Raw genomic sequence first — 23,693 nt, 5'->3', positions numbered from 1 at the left:
GGGTGTTGAATTTTGTCAAATGCTTTCAGCATCTAATGCAATGATCAGTGTCATTGTTTTTAATAGCTGAGTAATATTTCATTGTATAAATACCACATTTTATGTATGCATTCTTCCAGTGAGGGACATCTAGGTTGTTTCCAGTTTCAGGCTATTATGAATATAGCTGCTATGAACGTAGTTGAACAAGTGTCTTTGTGGGATGGCGGGACATCTTTTGGGTATATGCCCAGGCATGGCATTTCTGCGTCTTAAGGTGGATTGATTTCCAATTTTCTGATAAACCACTATATTGATTTTTATAGTGGGTTTATATGTTTGCACTCCCACCAGCAATGGAAGAGTGCTCCACATCCTTGTCAGTGTGAGCTGTAATTGTCTTTTAAAAAAAGCCTTTCTTTTTATTTGGGGTAATTTGAGACATTAGAGTATATTAGCATCAGTGATCGTTCTAGAAAACATTTTCTAGTTTGTAAAAAATATTAATGTCCAAATCTTTAAAAAAATGATAATTGCTTTCCTTCTTACTTGTGGTACAGTTGTTTTGTAGTTGATTTGCAAAGATGGATTGTGGTACTTAAACCCGTGTGCTAGTAGAAGTGTGTTGGTTAATATGAAATATGCCAGCTATCATTTTGATACTGATATCTAAATTTAATTTTGTTGTTATCTAAGAACAAACTTTATATGATATGTATTCCTTTTAATTTGTTAGGATTAATTTTGGCCTAGAATGTCCTTTATTTTAGTGAATGATTTTTGTGAGCTTGAGAAGAATGTGTGTTCTGCTATTGTTGGGTGAAGTATTAATATTTTATATATCATTGATTGATAATGTTTACTCCAACCATATCCTTACTTGTTTTCTGCCTGTTAATTGTAGGGATTACTAATGAAGTGGTTCTAAAAGTCTCCAACTATAATAGAGGATTCTTCTATTTATTTATTTATTTATTTGTTTGTTTAGATTTGACCTCAAACATTTTAGCTTTTTATTAAGTGTCTACACATTACTATTGTTATATTTTTTAGACTTGGTCATTTCATTATGACAGTGGCCCTCTTTATTTCTGTTATATTTCTTTGATATGAAAATTGCTTTTTACTATACATGGACTGACCCTGGGCTCCAACCTCATAGGTAGCAATGAATAGCCTAGTAAGGGCACCAGTGGAAGGGGAAGCCCTTGGTCCTGCTAAGACTGAACCCCAGTGAACATCATTGTTGGGGGAGGTAGTATTCGGGGAGGATGGGGTGGAACACCCATATAGAAGGAGGGGAGGGGTAGGGGGATGTTGGCCCAGAAACTGGGAAGGGGAATAACGATGGAAATGTAAATAAGAAATACTCAAGTTAATAAAGCTGGAGAAAAAAAAAGAAAATTGCTTTTTGAGATCAGTAAATTATTTCAGCTTTTTAAATTAATTGTAATTAATATTACTATGGCATGTATTCATTTATTTTCTTTGAATACATTCTGTGCTTTATTTAAAGTTGTGTCATGATACTTGTTAATTCATCCTGACCATCTTTTGTTACAATTTTTTTTATTAATATTGACCATGTGTATAATTTTTCTATTTACTGTTGTGGTTTGAATGAGAATGGCCCAATAAGCTTATATGTTTGAATACTTGGTTCCCAGTAGTAGAACTGTTTGGAAACGGTGAAGTATAGCCTTGGATGAGGTGTGTCACTAAGCCCACTCCATTCTCAGTTAGTGTTGTGTCTCTCTGTCTCCTGCTTGTGGATATAAGCTCTCAGTTATAGCTTCAGCACCATGCCTGCCAGCCTGCCTGCCTGGTGCCATACTTCCCTCCATTAGGGTCATGGACTCTAACCCTCTGGGACCATGAACCCCCCCAAATTAAGTGTTTTCTTTGATAAGTTGCCTTCTTTATTATTACTATTATTTATTATTTAATCTTTTTTTACAGTCCAGACCTTATCCCCCCTCCCAGTCCACCCTCTGACAGTTCCACATCCCATACCTCCCCCTACTCCACATCTGCAAGAAGATGTCCCCTGTGTCCCACCATACTTCCCCATTCAATGGGGCCTCAAGTCTCTTGAGGGTTAAGTGTGTCTTCTCTCTTGGAGTCCAGATCTCTGCTGTATATGTGTTGGGGGCTTCATCTCAGCTGGTATATGTACCTGGTTGGTGGCTCAGTATCTGAGAGATCTCAAGGATCCAGGTCAGTTGAGACTGCTGCTCTTCATATAGGGTCACCTTTCTCCTCAGTTTCTTCCAGCTTTTCCCTAATTCAACCAGAAAGGTCAATTGGTTGGGTGCACATATCTGCATCTGACTCTTCCAGCTGCTTGTTGGGCCTTTCAGAGGACAGCCATGCTAGCCAAGAATTGTAAGCACACCATAGGATCAGTAATAGTGTCCGGATTTGGGGCCTCCCTTGAGCTGGATCCCACCTTGGGCCTGTCACTGGACCTCCTTTCCCCCAATCTCTTCTCCATCTTTGTCCCTGCAGTTCTTTCAGACAGGAACAATTCTGGGTCACAGCTTTTGACAGTGGGATGGCAGCCCCATCCCTCACTTGATGCCCTGTTTTTCTGCTGGAGGTGAACTTTATTATAGTTCCCTCTCCCCACTGTAGGGCATTTTATAGTAAAAATGGCCATCCTACCAAAAGTAATCTACAAATTCAAAGCAATCCCCATCAAAATCGCAACATAATTCTTCAAAGACAGGGAAAGAGCAATTCTCAAATTAATCTGGAAATGCAAAAACTCAGAATAGGGAAAACAATTCTTTACAATAGAAGAACTTCTGGGGGAAATCACCATCCCTGACCTCAAGCTATACTACAGAGCAGTAGTGATAAAAACTGCATGGTATTGGTACAGAGACAGACAGGTTGATCAATGGAATAGAATTGTAGACCCAGAAATAAAGCCACACACTTCATACACTTGATCTTTGACAAAGAAGCCAAAAATATACACTGGAAAAAAGCATCTTCAATAAATAGTATTGTTTTAATTGTCATTCGGTATAGAGAAAACTGAAAATAGATCCATATTTGTCAGCTTGCACAAAGCTCAGGTCCAAGTGGATCAAGGACCTCAACATAAAACCAGATACACTGAATCTAATAGAAGAGAGAGTGGGAAAGAGCCTGGAACTCATTGGCGCAGGGGAAAATTTCCTAAACAGAACTCTAATAGCTCAGGCTCTAAGATCAAGAATTGGTAACTAGGACCTCATGAAACTGGAAAGCTTCTGTAAGGCAAAGGACACTGTCATTAGGACAAATTGGCAACTTATAGATTGGGTAAGTTGCCTTCTTGGTCATTGTGTTTTGTCATAGCAATTGGAAAGTAAAAAAGACCATTGTCCTGTTCTTTGGGTTTTGCTTTTGTTTTCTTTTTAATCTATTTATTCTGTCTTTAAGCATGTTATGATTGTTTTTTGTGTCTGTTAACATTAGAATGATTGTTTTCTGTTGGCTGTGGAGCTTCTACTAAACATTTAGAGCTAATCTAAGTCTACTTTCATGTAACACTTTACTGTCGCATGGGTAGTGTAAAGAATAGTATTTCCAGTGTAGGCCTCCTGTCATTTAGGCATTGTTGTCATTTCTTTTGTTTATTTGTGAGTTCTGATTATTCGATATTTTGTATTATTTTGAAAAATCAGTTTTATTTTAGAACAGATAAAAACAAATGTCTGTTTTATGTACATTTATTTTTTTCTCTCTAACAAATATCTATTTTTACGAACATTAAAATTTTGGTCATTTTTTTCTTCTTTTTGATAAACTTTTTAAAATAGTTTTTAGAGGCAACAGATCATGACAATGAATTCCTCCAAATTTTGCACTTTAGAAAGCATTTCTTCTCCTCTTTTAAAGGAAAATGTCAATGGGTACAGAATTCTAGGTTGTGGGACTTATTTTTAATTCTATAATTTATGTAGTTTTATTGTCTTTTGTTTAAATGTTTCCAGAAGAGAAGCCTAATGTTATTTTTATTTGTGTTTTACAGGTAGAGCACTTTTTCCTTCAGCTTCTTTTAACTTTGTCTTTGTTTTCCTGTGGTTTGAAAGTGATAGGCCTTGCTATACTTTTTACTTCCTCTGCTTGGTCTATAAGTTCCTGTATCTCTGGCTTGGTGTTAATAATTTTAGAAAAAATAATTATTATGATATATTTATTTTCCTTTTCTTACTTGTATTATAATATTCTTATTATATATATGTATATATATATGTATGTGTGTGTGTGTGTGTGTATAGAACAGCTTTTGAAATGGTCTATGATTTTCAATATTCTCTTCTACTTTTTTCATTATTTTCATTTTCTCCATTTCACATGGTTCAAATATGTCAGGTTCACTAATTTTTGATTGTCTTATGTCTATCTATTACTTCATTAAACACATTCTATTTTCTGTTATAGTATGTTTGATTACCAGTCTAACCTTTTGATTCTTCCTTATGGACGGTCCTTTTCTCTACATAGATTACCCATCTGCTCTTATATTCAATCTTATGGTTTGAAGCCTGGCCTGGTTCCACTGGTCTGTAATTTCAGTTGTTTGGGAGGCTGAAACAAGAGGGCCAGGGTCAGTCCAGGGAACTTAGTGGCATAGTATCTCAAATTTGTTAAAGATCATGTTTTAAAAGCTGAGGATATATTTCAGTGTAACAGTACTTATGTAGCATGTACAAGGCCTAAGTTCAGTAGCCAACATTGCAATAAAAAAAAAATACATTCCTGGTTTGATTATAAACCATCCAAGTCTTATTCTAATGCGTATTTTGTCAATTTATGTCTTTATTGCCTTTTAGTTTGCATTGTAATTTTGTTTTAGAAATCTGAACATGATATGTCGAATAAAAGGTACTAAGGTAAATAGGCCTTTAGTGTGAAGTTCTATGTTTGTATGGGTAAAATTGTCTGGGTCTATTATAGCTGTACATACCAGCTAAATTTCATGTTTTGTCTCAGCTTGTTTTAATGTTTTTTTTAAAGAAACCTTTTATATCAATGTATATGTAAGTGAATGCTACACATGTCTAAGTGCCGGTGAACGGGTGAACAACAGAAGAGGGTGTTCGCTTCTGAACGCACATTCTCTGTAAGAGCAACAGCTCATGACCCCAGGCCCTTTTCCTTAAAAGTATTTTTATTTTATATTTGGTTGTTACTAGAGTCTTCTTTTTTAAAAGGCTTGTTTATATTTTATTAGTTTTTATTTCACGTATATGTGGACCTTGTATAACCCTGGTTCATGCAGAGGCGAGAAGTGGGAGTTTAATCCCCTGGAACTAGCATTGCAGATCTGTGTGAATTTCTCACATGGGGAATGGGAACAGCATCCAGGTCTTCCAAGAGCACCAAGTGCTCTTAACTACTGTTCCATCTCTCCTTGTAAAATGGGTTCTCAAAGTTGAAGTCTCTTGAGCTGTAATCCCTTGCTATTCTAAAGGAGCTCTATTGATGTGGTTATAAATGATTTAAAGAAAATACTTTTATAATACCATGATCAGGTCTTAGATTTGGAATGAATCTCTGACCCTTTGATGTGACCTTTACAATTGCCTCTCAGCTTTCACCTCTGCAATTAGCTTTGACAGAGCGGCTCAAGAGGTACAAGTGGGTGTCTCCCTTCTCCAGGGTTTATTATAGATTTATAAAAGTCAGGTCAGTTAGTCTTTGGTAAAATAATATCCTTGGAGGAAAAGACTTTGTTAATGAGAACCCAATATCTGGACCTATTTCAAAACTTACTTTTCCCCTTCACCCTACTTTAAATAATGAGGGTATTTTTTTACTCTTGTAAAACTTGGGTGTTGAAGGCTTGTTCCCAGCTCATGGCATCACTGGAAGATGGTTTTAAGAGGTAGAGTTCATTTGGAAATTTTATGCTCATAGGGCTTGAGATCTTGGTTTCTCTTCTCTCCCCCCCCACACTCTCCCGTTCTTTCCTGGCCTTTGTGAGTTGAGCAGGTTATTCTTCGGGGTACACCTACCATGGCGTACTTAACATCACAGGCCAAAAGTCTGGTGGAAAGCCCTAAGACTGTGAGCTAAAATAAACATTTGCTCTAACTGAGTCAATCACCCACAGTTCTCTCCATAGAAATATGACTTATAAGTCAAAGTATAGGCCTCCAGGATCTAATCTTAGTCTAGCTCTCCCTATCTCCATCAATTATACTTTAAGTTTACCTGGTTTTTTTGTTTGTTTGTTTTTTTTTTTTTTTTTTTTTTTTTTTTTTTGTTTGTTTTTTGTTTTTTGTTTTTTGTTTTTGTTTTTTTTTTTTTTTTTTTTTTTTTGGTTATAGATATGCTTTCTCCTCAAAGATAGGATTTTGTATACATCTGTCTGCCTTTTAAGTTTTGGGGTTACACATTGCCCTTTGTTCCCAATTCTTGTTAGAGCCAAGAAAGGTTATGGTTATTCAGTCTAACTTTTATAATTGTGATTTCTGTGTTCTTTATATATCAAACAGGAAACTAGGAGTCCTACCTATGACAGGATGGCTTACATTAGCAATTAATCCAGATGCTAATGTTGCTTCAAACAGATTAATGAATAAAGTAAAAACTTCATGTAACTTTTATAAGATGCTTATATTGCGATTTTTTGTTAAGGGTTAGTCTGATATACTCCTAAATTGTCTCTTAGATGACTTATATATGAAAAATGTATTTACTAGATTTGATTATTAGAGGTAAGAATATATAAACTAATTGCTTTCCCATGTCCATTAATTTGGTTTTGGTTCTGTATTCTAGCTATAAAATCAAATAAATGATTTTCTTGTGGTAATTTTGACCTGTAGATTTTTGACTTCTCTGTAGCATGATTTAGGTATCTGTTATTTGACAACAAAATGCAGATCCTTTGTATTTTTCTTACCATTGTATGTTTAATACTTCCCTGATCAAACTATTATGTTGAGTAAAACATTGAGCTAATTTCTTAGAAATATAATGTTTCACTTTCATATGGAGATTTGTTATGTAATTCATGCAAATCATTTGTACATCTTGGCACACCTTCTCAAAGTCCATATTCAAATATGCTGCAACAGTCTGATTTGAGAGGTTGTTTTCTGTTCTGGTTACTCTTTAATATGCAAAGTAAACTTTTGAAACATTTTTCATTTATTTGCTTACTTGATTGTATATACACATTATCTGTGCATGTCTGTGCGACCTGTGAGGTCAGAGTACAGCCTGATGGAATACAACTCTGCTTCTATTGTGTGAGTCCCAAGGATCGAAGGAATGCTGCCAAACTGTGTGCCCAATGCCCACCCATACCCTCTAAGTCAGTTTCCCAAAGTAAACTTTAAAAGCAGGTATGCTGGCTAGCTCTATATTCTCTTTGATACCAGGGAGAGTCATTAGAAAAGAGAATACCTCAATTGAGAAAATGCCTCTTTAAGAATGGGCCATAGACAAATGGTCGGAACTAGAAAATATCATCCTGAGTGAGCTAACCCAATCACAGATGGTATGTACTCGTTGATAAGTGGCTATTAGCCCAAATGCTTGAATTACCCTAGATGCCTAGAACAAATGAAACTCAAGACGGATGATCAAAATGTGAAGGCTTCACTCCTTCTTTAAAGGGGGAACAAAGAATACCCTTGGCAGGGAAGAGAGAGGCAAAGATTAAAACAGAGACTGAAGGAACACCCATTCAGAGCCTGCCCCACATGTGGCCCATACATATACAGCCACCCAATTAGACAAGATGGATGAAGCAAAGAAGTGCAGGCCGACACAGGAGCCAGATGTAGATCGCTCCTGAGAGACACAGCCAGAATACAGCAAATACAGAGGCGAATGCCAGCAGTAAACCACTGAACTGAGAACAGGACCCCGTTGAAGGAATCAGAGAAAGAACTGGAAGAGCTTGAAGGGCTCGAGACCCCATATGAACAACAATGCCAACCAACCAGAGCTTCCAGGGACTAAGCCACTACCTAAAAGACTATACATGGACTGACCCTGGGCTCCAATCTCATAGGTAGCAATGAATAGCCTAGTAAGAGCACCAGTGGAAGGGGAAGCCCTTGGTCCTGCTAAGACTGAACCCCCAGTGAACTAGATTGTTGGGGGGAGGGCAGCAAGGGGGGAGGATGGGGAGGGGAACACCCATAGAGAAGGGGAGGGGGCGGGGCGAGGGGGATGGTGGCCTGGAAACCAGGAAAGGGAATAACAGTTGAAATGTAAATAAGAAATACTCAAGTTAATAAAGAAAAAAAAAAAAAAAAAAAAAGAATGGGCCATAGAAAAGCCTGTAGGGCATTTTTAAAGTTAGTAATTGATGGGTAAGGAAGACCCAGCCCATTATAGCTAGTGCTGCCCCTGGGCTGGTGGTTCTGGGTGGTTCTGAGCTCTTCTATAAGTAAGCAGGCTGAGCAAGCCATGAAGGGCAAGCCAGTAAGCATCACTCCTCAGTGATCTCTGCTCCTGCCTCTAGTTTGTTGTCTTATCTGATTTCAGTGATGAACTGTTATATGGAAGTTTGAATGAAAGCCTTTCTTCCCCAAGTTGCTTTTGGTCACATTGTGTTTTATTGTAACAATAGTAACCTTTACTAAGACAGTAAGCTAGAAGAATTGTATTTATATGATAGAAATCTTTATTTTTCACATTTACTTTATTATTTTTTGAGAATTTTATATGAGTACTGTATTTATATCATTTCCACCCAAAAGTTTGCCCTCTACAACTCTTCCTGAATACTTCCTAGTCTCTTTCAACTTCATGTCTCCTTTAATTATTGTTACATATACATGCATACTCACACAGGTGTGTATATGTAAGTAAAACTTGCTGCTTCTACTTAATGTTGCTCATATGGACATGTGTTTGGGATAATCACTTGAAATTACATAGCCTCTCATGGCTCATCCCCAGAAAAGACTGTTTCTTCCTCTCTTAAACAGCCATTCATTGCCTGTAGCTCTTCATCTAAGAGATGGAATTCTTTTAAGACATTTGCTTTCTTTCTCAAATCTAATTTTAGTGAGTTAATTACTGACTTTATAAAACATAAAGGATTTTACATTTGAACCTTGCAAATCACTTTGTTTTTGTTTTATATTTGCCTCGGTCTTTCTCTTTAATACGAATAAAGACTTCAGTTGTGTAAAGGTCCTACAGCTACCTGATAGTCCTTACAAACTGTGTAGCAACCTTTCTCTTTTTTTTTTTCATTGTTTTGTCCTGCTCATCAAATATCCCTATAGCTTTGCTGGTCTTTATTTTCCCCCTCCTTTTGTGACTAGAGAGGCAGTTAACAAAGGAGCAAAATTCCCTTTCACTTTTTCAGATATCCATTCTTTCTTGGCAGTAGTACTGTCAGTGCCCTTAGTTAACGAAGGCCACAGTGAGCAAAATTAATTATCGAAGACTTCAGATATTGAAGAGTCTGAAAGAATCAGGTTCCTTACATGACAAAGTTATGATTAGAAAAAGGAAAGTCATAATTAACTGGCTTTTGAGGGACTAAGCAAACTGACTTATTTAGCTAGTAATTTTGGTATCATGTACATATGACTTATATTTGGCTGTTCTTTATGGTGCCTTAGTCCATCTTCTGTTGCTACAATGGAGTATCTGGGACAAAGCAGTTTGATGCCCGATGTTGTGGCACTTGTTTTTAATCCCAGCAGTAGAGAGGCAGAGACAAGTGAATCTCTGAGTTTGAGGTCAGCCTGGTCTACATTGTGACTTCCAAGACAGCTACAACTGTATAGAAAGAGAGGGAGAGGAAAATTAACATTTATTTTATTTGAGATCATGGTTCTGAAGGCTTGGAGGTCCAAAAGCATAGAGTTGGCATCTAGTCAGCTTCTGGCAGTGCCATCATACTGTAGCAACTCTAGTATATACAAGGGAAGACAAATGGATATGTATAGGACCACCCACCTGACATACTTCCTCCAACAAGGCCACAGCCCCTAATCCTGGTGATTAAGCATTCAAATAATGAGCCTGTGGGTGCCATTCTTACTCAAACTACTACCTTCCCCACAGGCTTGTACTCACATCATAATGCAAAAATATCCAACTGCAAAAGTCCTTCTAGCTTTTCAGTATCAACACTGTTTAAAAGTCAAAAAGTTCAAAGTCTCTTCTGAGACACATGCAGTCTCTTAACAGTAACCTCCTATAAAATCAAAAGCAAAAAGAAAATCACATACTTCCAAAATAAAATGGCACAGAATATGCATTACCATCCTAAAAGGGAAGGAGTGAAGCATAGTGAGGAAAATCTGGACCAAAGCAGAACAAACTCCCAAATTCTGCATCTCCATGTCTGATACCAAACACTCTTCAGTTCTCCAACACCACTTCTTTCTCTGGGACTCGTTCTAAATCTAATCTGCAATTTTGCTTGGTAGATATCCCACAACTCTGGCATCCCCAACATCTTGGGATCTCCAAGGCAATCCAGGCATTACCACTTCACGAAGCGGCTTCTCTGGGCTTCTATGCAGGAGCACCTCTGATACAAACCTGGCTTTATTGGCTTCCCTTAGCCTCTGAGGGAGATTTTACAACCCCTTTCTTGTATTCTTGACACTAAAACCAGAACCATGTGACCAAAGCTGCCAAGTTCTGCTGCTTTCTGTAGCTGGAATTTGACCTCCTAATTAAATTATATTTGTATCAGCTTTCTGGTTTTGTTGGTTTCCTTAAATGATTGAGCTTTCCTTTAATTAATTTTCGTTAAGTTGAAAGCTTAGCTATGTGAGGTCTTACCCTGAGGCCATCACTCCCTTTATTCCATTTAAACGTTTTATCTCTTTGAGCACTGGACTTGGCTCCAACACTACATTTCCTGGGGCTCCTTCTCTCTTCAATCTGTACATTTTGCATTTTTCCTTTTTCAACTTGCTCTTTTTCATTATAGATCTTCATAACAATGACCCTAATAACAAAATAATTCTATCAGTACTAGGCTGTCTTGAAATCTTCTCTGCCCATACTACTAATCCTAAAGTCTTCAATTTAGCTTCAGTCAGATTTTTAGGACAAGGGCAAAAAACAACCAAATTCTTCACCAAAATATCTCAAGAATGATCTCTAGGCCATTTAACAGTATTCTTCCCCTCTGAAACCCCTTGGTCTGGGTCCCCACAATTCAAATCTCCCTTAGAACTGCCTTCCATGTTCCTACTAAGATGACCCATTAAGCCCCACTTAAAGTGTCTGTCTTAGTCAGGGTTCCTATCTGCACAAACATAATGACCAAGAAGCAAGTTGGGGAGGAAAGGGTTTATTCAGCTTACTTCCATCCTGTTCATCACCAAAGGAAGTCAGGACTGTAACTCTAGCAGGTCAGGAAGCAGGAGCTGATGCAGAGCCATGGAGGGGTGCTGCTTATTGGCTTGCTTCCCCTGGCTTGCTGAGCTTGCTTTCTTATAGAACCTGGGACTACCAGCCCAGGGATGGCATCACCCACACTGGGCTGGGCTCTCCCACCCTTGATCACTAATTGAGAAAATGCCTTACAGCTGGGTCTCATGGAGGCATTTCCTCAACTGAGGCTTCTTTTTTTTTTTTTTTTTTTTTTTTTTTTTTGGTTCTTTTTTGGAGCTGGGGAGCTGGGGACCGAATCCAGGGCCTTGGCGCTTCCTAGGCAAAGCGCTCTACCACTGAGCTAAATCCCCAACCCCGAGGCTTCTTTTTCTGTGATAACTTCAGCTTGTGTCAAGTTGACACACAAAACTAGCCAGTACAGTGTCCAACTGCTTTTCTCATCCAAAGTCCCAAAGTCTTCCATATTCTTCCAACAAACAACATGGCCAGACCTTTCACAGCAATACCTTGCTCCCTGGTACCACATTCTGTCTTAGTCACTATTCTACTACTGTGAAGAGATACCATGACCAAGGCAGCCCTTATTTTTAAAAAACATTTAGTTAGGTGCTTGCTTGCCATTTGTTATCATGGTGGGAGCAGTAACTGAGAGATACATCCTGATCCATTGTTTAACCCATACCATATTGCAATAATTTTATCTTTTCCTTGAATCTGTTCTTCAAGTAATTAGTATCCCCAATTTTATACTTTTGTGTTAGAAATTAAGTAAATTCATTTTATTTTGTTGATTGTGATGAGGTATCACTATGTAGCCCAGGCTACCCTCAAACCTGTGATCCTCCTGAGCAGTTCCCCAAGTACTAAGATTACAGGTATGAGCTACCCTGTCCATATGAGTTCAGTTTCCTACAAATATAGCAGTCTCTGGAAGTTTGAGACTAATAGCAGACTTAAATTTTTAGTCAAAGAGAAGAAACAGATTTATAAGGATAAGTCCCTTTATTTTTCCAATACTTAAGTTATTGTACATTGCAGTTACAGATTAAGTGAATCTTTTCACATATTTATAATCTAGTAAAAACAATCAGTTTATTTCTTTGAGGAAGGAAATAGAGTTATGAAATTTGGAAATATATGATATATTTATTTTCATGTATGTTCTATACCTAGGAAGCCAGGTCTGCTGTCACCTGTGACAGGACAGTTATTAATATACATCTCTGTTTTTTAAAACACTCACACAAACACATGGGCATTTACACATGTACACACTGTCAGTCAGAATGCAAAAAAGTACCATTGCCCTAACAAATCTCCCTTATGTTACCCTATTCTAGAACCCTAACAGCTGGAAAACATTGATTTGTCCTTTCATTATAGTTTTCCCCATTTTTAGTGTACCATATTTTTAGTCCATTTTCTATTGGCATAACAAAATACCCAAAGCTGATATTTCAGAAAGAAAAGATTATTTAGCTCACTGTTTTGGAGGTTGAAGAGCAGACTGCTAACATTTTGCATTCCAAGGTCATCTCTCTTAGCAACACGATAAATGGCATCTTAGCAGGGACAAAGGAGATGTAGGGGGGAGAGGTAATCTGAGAACCGGGAAAATTCAGGAGCTAGCTCACTCTTTCAAAACAAAACAAAACCAAATTGTATTATTCTTTGAAATTTTCACACAATATTTTTGGGTTTTATGTTCTCTTGTCATTATTACTTTGAAGTTATAATGCAATTACAACATTTTCCCTTTTGCTTTCCTCCCTTCAAATATCCCCATATATCCCTCCTCACTCCTTCAAAATTCATGGCTTCTTTTTTCATTAATTATTATTACATGCATACATATTCCTGAATATAATCTACTCAATCTATATATTATTTGTATATATATTTTCAAAGCTGACCATTTCTCTCTACCTCAGTATCTTTTTTCCCTCTAATGATCCCAGTCCTTTAGTTTTATGACCTGTCTGTATACTCAAACCCACATATACACACATGCATAAATTAAAAGCTGCAATTCATCTACAAATGACAACATGTGCTGTTTGCCTTTCTGAGCCTGGATTAAGTCATTTAGCTAAATTAATTTCTGGATCTTTCTACTTAACTGCAAATATAATTTTTCTTTGCTGCTGAGTGAAATTCTTTTGTATAACATTTCATTATCCATTCATCTATGATAAATATCTAGGCTAATTCGATTTCCTTGCTATTGTGTATAGAGAAGCAGTAAATATGTGTATACGTTTATTTTTGGTAGGATTCTTTCGTGTATATACCTGGGAGTGTTATAACTGGCTCATACGGTAGTCCTGATATAAATATATATATATTTCACACTGATTTCCAGAATGGCTCTACCAGTTGACCCACCCCATCTGTGAATAAAGGTTCTTTTCCCCACATCTTCACTAGCATATGTTGTCGTTTGTTTTCTTAGAGAAGTGTCCTAGTTATCAGTTCTCTTCTTCCTCCTTGCTTGAGACAATCACTCTGGTTTGCTGCTGAGCTGTGTGATTTTACCCATCAAGCCATCATTTATTTTCTTGTTAATACACATTCTGAAAGGAATGAGATGGAATCTCAGCATAGTTTTAATTTACATTTCCCAGATAACTAAGGATGTTAATTTTTTCTTAATATGTTTATTGTATCCCTTTAGAGAACTGTATGGTCATTTCCTTAACACATTTATTGATAGCACTTGGGTGTATGTGTGTTGGAATTTAATTGTGTAGCTTATATATTCTATATATTAAAATTCTGTCAGAAGTATCTTTGAGAACTGTTCATTTCATTAACCTATTTTTGGATTGGTCATTCGGATTTGTGTGTGTGTGTGTGTGTGTGTGTGTGTGTGTGTGTGTGTGTGTGTGTGTGTGTGTTTAGTTTTGTAGTTATTGATATGGTGCACACTTTCTTTGTTCTGTATATTCAGTAATGTTTCAACTGTGGTATGCCTTAGGGAGTTTCTGTTCTGCTCTTTTCTGTTTTGTGTTTTGTGTGCTTCTTATATCTGTATGCATATGTTTTTCCTTACTTTGGGAGAGGTTTTCTTCCATAATTGTGCTGAAGATCTGGTCTATGTTATTGACCTGGCTCTGCTCTCTCTTCTATGGTTATAATTCAAAGATTTGATGTTTGTATGGTCTCAAATTTCATGCCTATTCCTTTTATGTGTTAACTTTTTAAATAGTCTTTGTATTTGTGATCTAGTTTTTTTTTAACTTTACCTTCAAGTCCTGATATCCTGTCTTCTACTTAATCCTTTCTACTTGTGAGACTTACCCTCTGAGCTTTTGACCTGAGTTTTTTTTTAAATCATTTCATTTTTAATTTGCATTCTCTTCTATATTTCTCTTTATTGAATTGAGTTTTCAGAACAGTATCAGAGGAGAGTACATACAAAGAAGCACAAAGAGTTCTGTGGTACTTGAGTAATTATGTACCTTGGTAGTTTTTATTTGGATCTAGACGTGAGATGCCTAGAAACACATACATCATACTCATATATTGGTCAATTCAGGTTACATACATTGAAAAGCAGAGTGAGTTCTATATTTTCTTTGATAGTAATGCAGCAATGTTAAATTCCTGGTTTTGATCCAAAACTGGAAGTATATTAGATATCATACGAGTTGCTGTTTGAAGGGTAGACAGATCTTGGTCAAGTCTCTTCCTGTGAGGATATGACTATTTCAAATAAAAGGTTTCAATCAGTGGTTCACATTTGTCTGGATGGTTTAAGTCTAGTTTTGCTGAAGGTGGAATAATATGGAAAGCCATTTGCCACACGTTGCCCCTACTGTATCACAAGGCCAGAAACTAACCCAGACATACCCAATGAAAATCTGCATGGAAGATAACCTCTCATACTTTATTAGTATTTAAGTACACACATTTCTTTGCTTTTCGAGAGTATTTTTATGGGAAAATTGACAGTCTTCAGTGATATTTAGTGTTAGTGCTTGTTCTGTGCTACGTGTAATGCTTTTTCTGCCAATTAACAAGACACGACAAATGACATTTACATGTTCTACACACTTATGGCAATGTGCTCCCCAAATTGACCAAACCTAAAAAACATCTTCAAGAAAGTGAAATAGTGCAACTTGAATGTGTTAACTTCTGTCATTAGTCACTGTAGCTGTGGCAAAGGTATAATAAGCTGGGAATTAGGAGAATTACATGGTTGTTTTAACTATCACTTTCCTTTCTAGTCAAAATATATTGGAATGCAGATGAGGAAATTATACTTTATTATATGGAAAAATCTGGAATCATCTCAAATTTATTTAAATTACTCATATAATTTACAATGACTTCAATAGTGTATTTGAAAACACTAATTTTAAGTTACAAAAGAAGAAAAATGTATAGGTCCTGCTTTGGACCCAGCTGATATAGCTGTAGCATACTGGAACTTTCTGACTTCAAGTACCATAAATTTTGATCTCACCTCTGCTCGTCGTCATAATCATTAAACCATAGACACCTGCCTTTCCTCAGTCATTGCCTATAGCATGCACATGCATAAAAAGTTCTAAGTATATCACAAGGTGATAATATTTAGTATGAAAACCCTATAAAAATATAGGTCTTAGAAATGTGCTGCAAGTTCTAAGAAAGTGTCATGAATGGTAAGAGATTCAGATTGAGCTTTGGAAAGTGAAAAAATAGTGGAGAAGAGTGAATAGTTCGAAACCTTAAAAATTCAAGTCTGGTACTATTCCATAGTACAGAAAATTGAAGTCTTGATTGGTGAGATTTACACAGATTCTATTAGAAAATAGTTTATTCTTATGTTTAACAAGACAGTAGCATAGCAATAAAGCAGTTGGTATCTTTTCAGTGTGCTTAATAGCCATATTCATTGTTTGCATTTTTAAGTCTGTAATTTAATCTTTTCAAAAGTATTTTGGTAGTCTGATATATTTGCTGAACCTAAGTGTGGGCTTTCTGTATTAGAACTCTTTTAGTATATTCTAAAAGAAATGCAGGGCAAGTGAAACCATTCGATGTTCGATAGGTTTGTTTTGTATTATAGTAGAACAAAGACTCTTGTGGGCTAAACAGAACTGGCAGTGGTATTTCTCCCAATAGTGAATCAATCACAAATACTTATCATGAATTACCTTTTATGATGATCTTTAGTATAGAATTCCAACTTCAACCTGTCTGGTAAAAAAAATCACGTTGAAATATGTACGCCGTCCTATATGCAAAACATTATACTCTATTGTGGTAGGACAAAAAAGAGTAATACGATGTAAACCCTCAAGGATATAATTGGAAAGAAAAATATAGATAGATAACTATAATATAAAACATAATTTGTAAATTAATATTAACATGGCAGTATGGCATAGGAATCTTAAAATAGCAGAGCTTCCATTGCCAAAAATTTTTATCTTTATAAATTGGAAAAAATCATTTTAATTCCAGCAAATGTATTCCAGTAAACATTACCAGAAATAATAATTTAAGGAAAATATTTGTACTTTTATAATAAATGTTTTATATATGATGGGTAATTAATGTTTTTTATATTTTTAGGCCATGAATATTGTGGTTCCTTTCATGTTTAAATATGCTGTAGACAGCCTCAACCAGATGTCGGGAAACATGCTGAACCTGAGTGATGCACCAAATACAGTTGCAACCATGGCAACAGCAGTTCTGATTGGCTGTATGTGTGATTCTTTAATCTGTCTACAGGTGTTGACTTTCTCCAAGAAGGTTTCATCATATTTGAGCAGATGACCTTTTAACTACAAATACAACTTAGCATTTTGGATTTTTATTATTTTATGGGAGATTTTTTTGATCTGTTTTCAAAAATTCATTGTATGATATGCTTTTCATAACTTCTGTGATACAGCAGCATTTTCCATGGTTGAGAAAAGGATAATATAAAACAAGACATTAATTGCATTGCCACCACTTTCACTACACTTTTTATAAGATACCTCTCTAGGAAAGCCAATTCTTGTCTCACTGTTAATATTAAATGAAAGTAGCTAATTAATGATATATGAACATCCGTGCTTTGTTAAAATATACTCAGTGGCCATGACAAACAAATAAAAATTGAAAATGTTCTCTCAAATGCACTAGGGCCCCATATTTTTGAAAGGACATTTTATTTTATAAGACTTCAGAGCAGAAGCAGAGGCTTGCTAAAAGCACTTGACTCTTCAGCATCTAAGCCTTTCACATTTGTTATTTGAGAGAATTGAATTAGATATTGTGCACTTACCCACAATGAGGCCATCTGGGCTATTCTACATTAAAAGTATTTTAATTGGAAAAAAATCTTTCAGCATCTGAAATCTAGGGTCAAATAACATGGAAAGGGATTCATGATGATGAAAGGTTAGTATTCATTCGAGTAGATGAGTTCTAGGCTTCTTTTAATGTAAATATACTGTGTTCTATTTATTGGATGAACTGTTCATTGTAGAAAGATTTCCTGCAGCCTTGCCACTTACACTGGTATGATTCTAACGTGCCTGTGCCCTCTACTTTCTTCTTTTGTTGTGTCAGATGGTGTATCAAGACCGGGGCTACCTTTTTCAATGAAGTCCGAAATGCGTGCATTTGGCAAAAGTAGCACAAATTCAATCCGAAGAATAGCCAAAAATGTATTTCTCCATCTTCACAACTTGGATCTGGGTTTCCATCTGAGCAGACAGACAGGAGCTTTATCTAAGGCTATTGACAGAGGGACAAGGGGCATTAGTTTTGTCCTCAGTGCTTTAGTATTTAATCTTCTCCCTATTGTGTTTGAGATGACGCTTGTCAGTAGTGTTTTGGTAAGTAATATGTTTTTCATAGTAAGCTTTTATCTTACAGTCTTATTAATAGCAAGTGAATATTCGAAGCTGTTATGCTTCTGCATAACATGATGCCAGAAAGATTATGTAGTTTTTTCATTATTTTGCCACAAGCGATGGAGGACTGTCTAAATTCTCTATTACTCTTTTAGTCACCTAGATCATGGATTAGTGCTTCTAATGTTTTTTCCCCAAGAATTTTGTATGTCACAAGAATATTTACATTTCAATTTATGAATCCTAATGTTTTAAAACAATGTAATCTTTTAATTAATTCCTCTTCAGGCTTAAACTGTTTCAGTGTTAGAATTTGATGGTTTAATTGTGGTGGGAACCATTTAACTTTTCTTATTAACTTGAGTGATTTTCTAAGATATTTGATTTTTAATTCACTATTGATTAATGTAACTTACCAGCATCATAGTCTTTATATTCTTTGACTGAAATCTGCTGCTGTGATGATTTAAAGTGAGAACATCAACACTTTAAAAAACTGTTTCACTTTATTGTTTTTAAAACAATAATTTAAAAAAAAGAAATGCTTTGTATTTATCTGAAGTGCATAGTATTTTAAATAACACTTTCAATGAAAGCAATAATATTCTCTACAGGCTTTCCATTTTGCCAAGTTTTATACTTAAATGAAAATACTATATCCAGTTGTAATTTTGATTCAAAATATAATTAAGCATGATTCATAATCATATTTTACTAAAATAACTATTTTCACACTTTTGCAATGCCCCTTTATTCCATTTTATTTTACATGATAGAGAATGCTGCCAGTTTCTTTTTACATACATGATAATCTCTCACTTTTCTTATTTATTGGTGAATGATGAAAGTCAAAGACAATTTAACCACTTCTTGTTTCTTCTCCTGACCTCTTTTTCAGTATTACAAATGTGGGGCCCAGTTTGCATTGGTAACCCTGGGAACACTTGGTGCATATACAGCATTCACAGTTGCAGTTACACGGTGGAGGTATGATATTCCCCAGCGGCTAGTCAAGAATGCAGAAATGAGTTATGGTATAGCATGTGTTTCATGATGTGTAAATCTTTGTCTTACAGAACTAGATTTAGAATAGAAATGAACAAAGCTGATAACGATGCAGGGAACGCTGCTATTGACTCACTGCTGAATTATGAAACTGTGAAGGTAATCTGTTTAAGTATCTTGTCTGCCTTTCACACTAAGATTTGGTCTGTTATTTAATTTAATGGTCGCTATAAGAATATCAGATTAGATTGTGCAGACCTGGCCCAAAAGGTTTCAGTGGAGACTTTTTTCTGATATTTTAGTAAAAATGTCCACTGAAACCTTTTGGGCCAGGTCTGCACAATTCAGGAAGTGAAATGGAGCCTAATCCTGTGCTCTAAGAGAGCAGATTCAGGTAGTGGGACTTTGGGCAAAGATCCAACCCAACTAAATTTAAATCCAGACATGATTCTACATACTTTTTAATCCCAGAAGATAAAACCATGAGATCTCTGAGTTCAAAGGCCCCTGGGACAGAAGAAAGGTTTAAATCCGGGTGTGGTAGTATATACCTTTAATCCCATGAGACACACGTGCATATTTCTGACTTCAAAGTCAGTCTACAGAGGAAGTTCTAGGCCAGCTAAATTTAGGTAGTGAAGAAACTGGAAAACAGAAAGCCATTGATGATGTAATAAAACAAGAGGGGCCATGTTCCAGCCCCAGCAAGCAGCAGAACTTCGGTGGCCTTCAGCCATGTCTTTAGATAGAGCTCTCAGCTCAGCCTATACAATGCCTGCCTAGATGCTGCCGTGTTCCTGCCTTGATGATAATGAACAACCTCTGAACCTGTAAGCCAGCCCTAATTAAATTTTGTCTTTAAAAGGAAAAAAAAAGAATATCAGATTAGAATAGGATCTCTAGGTATGATGAACTACCTATTCATAGTAGTACTATTTCATCATACTACTTCATTTTTCTTTTGTTTACAAATGTTCTGTCTTTTCTCTTCAGTTTTTAATTAGAAATATCAGAATTTTACCTTCTGAATTAATTTATAAATGATCATAAATATGATTAGCATCCTGATTACAAATAGAATTAGCTAATTAAGGTGATGTGCAAGTTCTTTTTATTCTTCAGAGTGCCTAGTATAGTGCTTTTTCTTAATTATCTCATTCCTATTTACATCCACTCACTGAATAATTGCTGAATTCCTGTCATGCGAAAACCACTATGCTAAGAGCTATAATGGGAGGAGGTGGTGATTTTATGATATGCTAGAAAAGTAAAAAAAAATCTAGATGACTCATCAAAAAGGCATGGTATGGTGAGGGCAGTGGGAATTGAAGGCATCAGGGCAAGGCTTTGTGAAGGAAGTGTCACAAATAGAAGGCATGTTTAAATTTAGGTTCCAGTTAATTAGCTAGTTACTAAATGTTTATTGGATGAATTTTTTAACACAATCCATTATTTGAAAACTTTCAGAAATATCATAATCTAATATTGAAAGGCAATACATATATAATATATACATATATATACTTATATATATATATTTCTGTTTTAATTTTTGACAATTTCATACATGTATATAATGTATTGTGATTTTATTCACGTTCCTCTATTGTCCCTTCTTAACCCCTCCCCACTCCTGCTGACCCATTTTTTCTTCAAAGCTCAACTTTATATAGGATCTGTAATAAAGTATATCCATATATCAAGTGTAATAAAATTTATACCAATTGCATAAAAGAGTATATATTCTGTTTCATCCATAGTTACTATTTTTATATATTTGTAGTATTTTAACAATGAAAAATATGAAGCACAAAGATATGATGGATTCTTGAAGACATATGAGACTGCTTCATTGAAAAGTACTTCTACTCTGGCTATGCTGAATTTTGGCCAAAGTGCTATTTTCAGTGTTGGATTAACAGCTATCATGGTGCTTGCCAGTCAGGGAATTGTGGCAGGTAATGGCTCTGTGGCTATCACGTTTAGAGACTATTATAAGTGGGTTAATGGAAGGAATAAATGTTTTGTGTTAATTGTAAAGTGTGCTCAACAAGATAGTTAGCCATTTTAGAGTGCTTTTCTTTTCCTATCAGAATGTAGTTTATTGATAATTCTTTTATTTCCATTTGGTTAACACTGACTTACTCATTGAAAGTAAGAATTCTACTGTTTATTCATTTTATGGGTCTGTAGCCCAATTCTTTAGGAGAAACATTTTTTTAAAATAACCATGTAAAATTTTTATTTTTAGGATGCATTTAAAAATGTTTTTACTAATTTGAGACATCAACCTTTTTAGTATCTAACATTTTTAATTTTTCTTTTAGACTTGGAAAGTACTGGCATTAATTTACTATTTAGTTCAAATGACTTGTTTTATAATTACCATTATCTTTCTTGTAGTTTTTTTCATTTATAAATAATATTTGTGCCTGTTCCTCATTCATTTGTTGTGTGACATTAATATGAAATATATTATTATTCTTGGTCATGATAGCCATTTACTCCAAATTTTACTATATGTTCTTTTACAAATTTTCTTCTTTATACTGTACAAGAAATATTTACTTATGCCTTACTTCTATCATTACATAAATCATTCATTTTGTATATTAAACCTTTCCATACAATGTACACCAAGTTCCTACCTTACCTACTTCATGTATTCATATGCTGTACAGTTTCTGTCAGTTTAAATGTTGTTGATTATGTTTACTTAGAACAGTTTGTCATGGAAATTGGCTATAAAACTCTGTCCTAAGCTGGGAAAGTTTATACCATTTCTTTCTTCTTCTGATTACATAATAAGGTGCCCTTACTGTTGGAGATCTAGTAATGGTGAATGGACTGCTTTTTCAACTTTCATTACCCCTTAACTTCTTGGGAACTGTATATAGAGAGACACGGCAAGCACTCATAGATATGAATACCTTGTTTACTCTGCTCAAGGTAGACACGCGGATTAAAGTAAGTAATGTATATAGTAGTTTTTTCAAAAGAGCATGAACACTGTCTCACGAATATTGGGTTGTTCTAGAACAGTTGTTCGCAACCTGTAGCCATGACCCCTTTAGAGAATCCCATACCAGATATCCTGCATTTCAGAGTCACAACAGTAGCAAAATTACAGTTATTAAGTACTAACAAAGTAATGTTATGACTGGGACACCACAACATGAGGAACTGTATTAAAGAGTTGCAGCTTTAGGAAGGTTGAGAACTACTTTTCTAGGAGAATATTCTTATGTCACTATGTTAGACAAACAAGTTCTTTACCATCATTCTTTCCCAACTCCTCACCAAGAAAATATTGCTAGCAGTCAAATATATAGGAGTTTCTTATACACAAGTATTTGTATTGTTCCCATAGTTTTCCTTTTCTGTGTATTAATTAAAAACATTGTATGCATAGCTTACTCTAAATAATATATTAAGTTGTTTCTGTTTTTTCTTCCCTGCTAGGACAAAGCGATGGCATCTCCCCTTCAAATAACACCACAGACAGCCACAGTGGCCTTTGATAATGTGCATTTTGAGTACATTGAAGGACAGAAAGTCCTTAGCGGAGTATCTTTTGAAGTCCCTGCAGGAAAGAAAGTGGCCATTGTAGGAGGTAGTGGGTCAGGGTGGGTAATTTAGTTATTTATAAAATTCTACATTATTGACTTATAATTCTAGATGTGAATTTTTGTCACAGGGAAATAATTACTATAGTGAAATGGAGCTTCCCTAATGACAACAGATGCTGATTAACCTTTCTTCGTCTCCAATTTCAGAAAAAGCACGATAGTGAGGCTGCTGTTTCGCTTCTATGAGCCTCAAAAGGGTAGCATTTACCTTGCTGGTCAAAATATTCAAGATGTGAGCCTGGAAAGTCTTCGGCGTGCAGTGGGAGTAGTACCTCAGGTATTTAAAAGCAAAATGTAATTCTTAGAGGGTTGGCGGATATATTACTATAATAATTTGAATTTAAGGAGTCAACATATGCTAATGAAGTAGATAATGTTAGACCTTTCAAGTGAAATTCTGCTGCCAGGGGCTCACCATGGAGTCCTAGCTGGCATGTAACTCAGTATGTAAAACACGCTGTCCTCACAGGAGTCCACCTGCCTCATCGGCTCTGTGGTGCTCATCTCACTTTCCTCGTTATAAATAAATACTCTTTATTATTCTAGAGACTACACACACACTCTCATACACACTCACACACATCCCAAGCACAATACTCACAATATGAATGTTCAGAAAATTAAAAGTAGTTTTGAATAGCTTTCAACATATTAATTTATAATTACAAAGTAGTTTATCTACCAAACTTAGGTTTTATGCCTTATTTGTGTGTCCTCTTCACTATGAGGCATACAGTGTGTGAGTCATCGTAATAATTTTAAAATGTTTACTGAGTGCTGTTGGGACAGGAAAGGAAATTTCTTATTAGCAGAGAAGAAGGTTTATTGTAGATGTGTGAGAGAGCATACTCAGAGGGGGGACATCTGGGAGAGTCCAGAGTGGACATGACCAGGCTGAACC

General features: G+C 35.8%; 1 protein-coding gene across 1 annotated transcript in view; it reads left to right on the top strand.

Annotated features, from left to right (window-relative positions):
- Positions 1-23,693, top strand: part of Abcb7 (ATP binding cassette subfamily B member 7) — a 145,808-nt gene that overhangs the window by 103,253 nt on the left and 18,862 nt on the right. Inside the window, exons 5-12 of the mRNA XM_032889792.1 lie at positions 16,882-17,014; positions 17,872-18,140; positions 19,057-19,145; positions 19,235-19,322; positions 20,947-21,121; positions 21,973-22,130; positions 22,626-22,789; positions 22,940-23,069. Coding sequence (XP_032745683.1) covers positions 16,882-17,014; positions 17,872-18,140; positions 19,057-19,145; positions 19,235-19,322; positions 20,947-21,121; positions 21,973-22,130; positions 22,626-22,789; positions 22,940-23,069 — 1,206 coding nt within the window. The remainder of the gene's footprint in view (positions 1-16,881; positions 17,015-17,871; positions 18,141-19,056; positions 19,146-19,234; positions 19,323-20,946; positions 21,122-21,972; positions 22,131-22,625; positions 22,790-22,939; positions 23,070-23,693) is intronic.

Source organism: Rattus rattus, chromosome X (assembly GCF_011064425.1).
Source record: "Rattus rattus isolate New Zealand chromosome X, Rrattus_CSIRO_v1, whole genome shotgun sequence".
NCBI lineage: Eukaryota > Metazoa > Chordata > Mammalia > Rodentia > Muridae > Rattus > Rattus rattus.
This window is presented reverse-complemented; position numbering and strand designations above follow the sequence as displayed.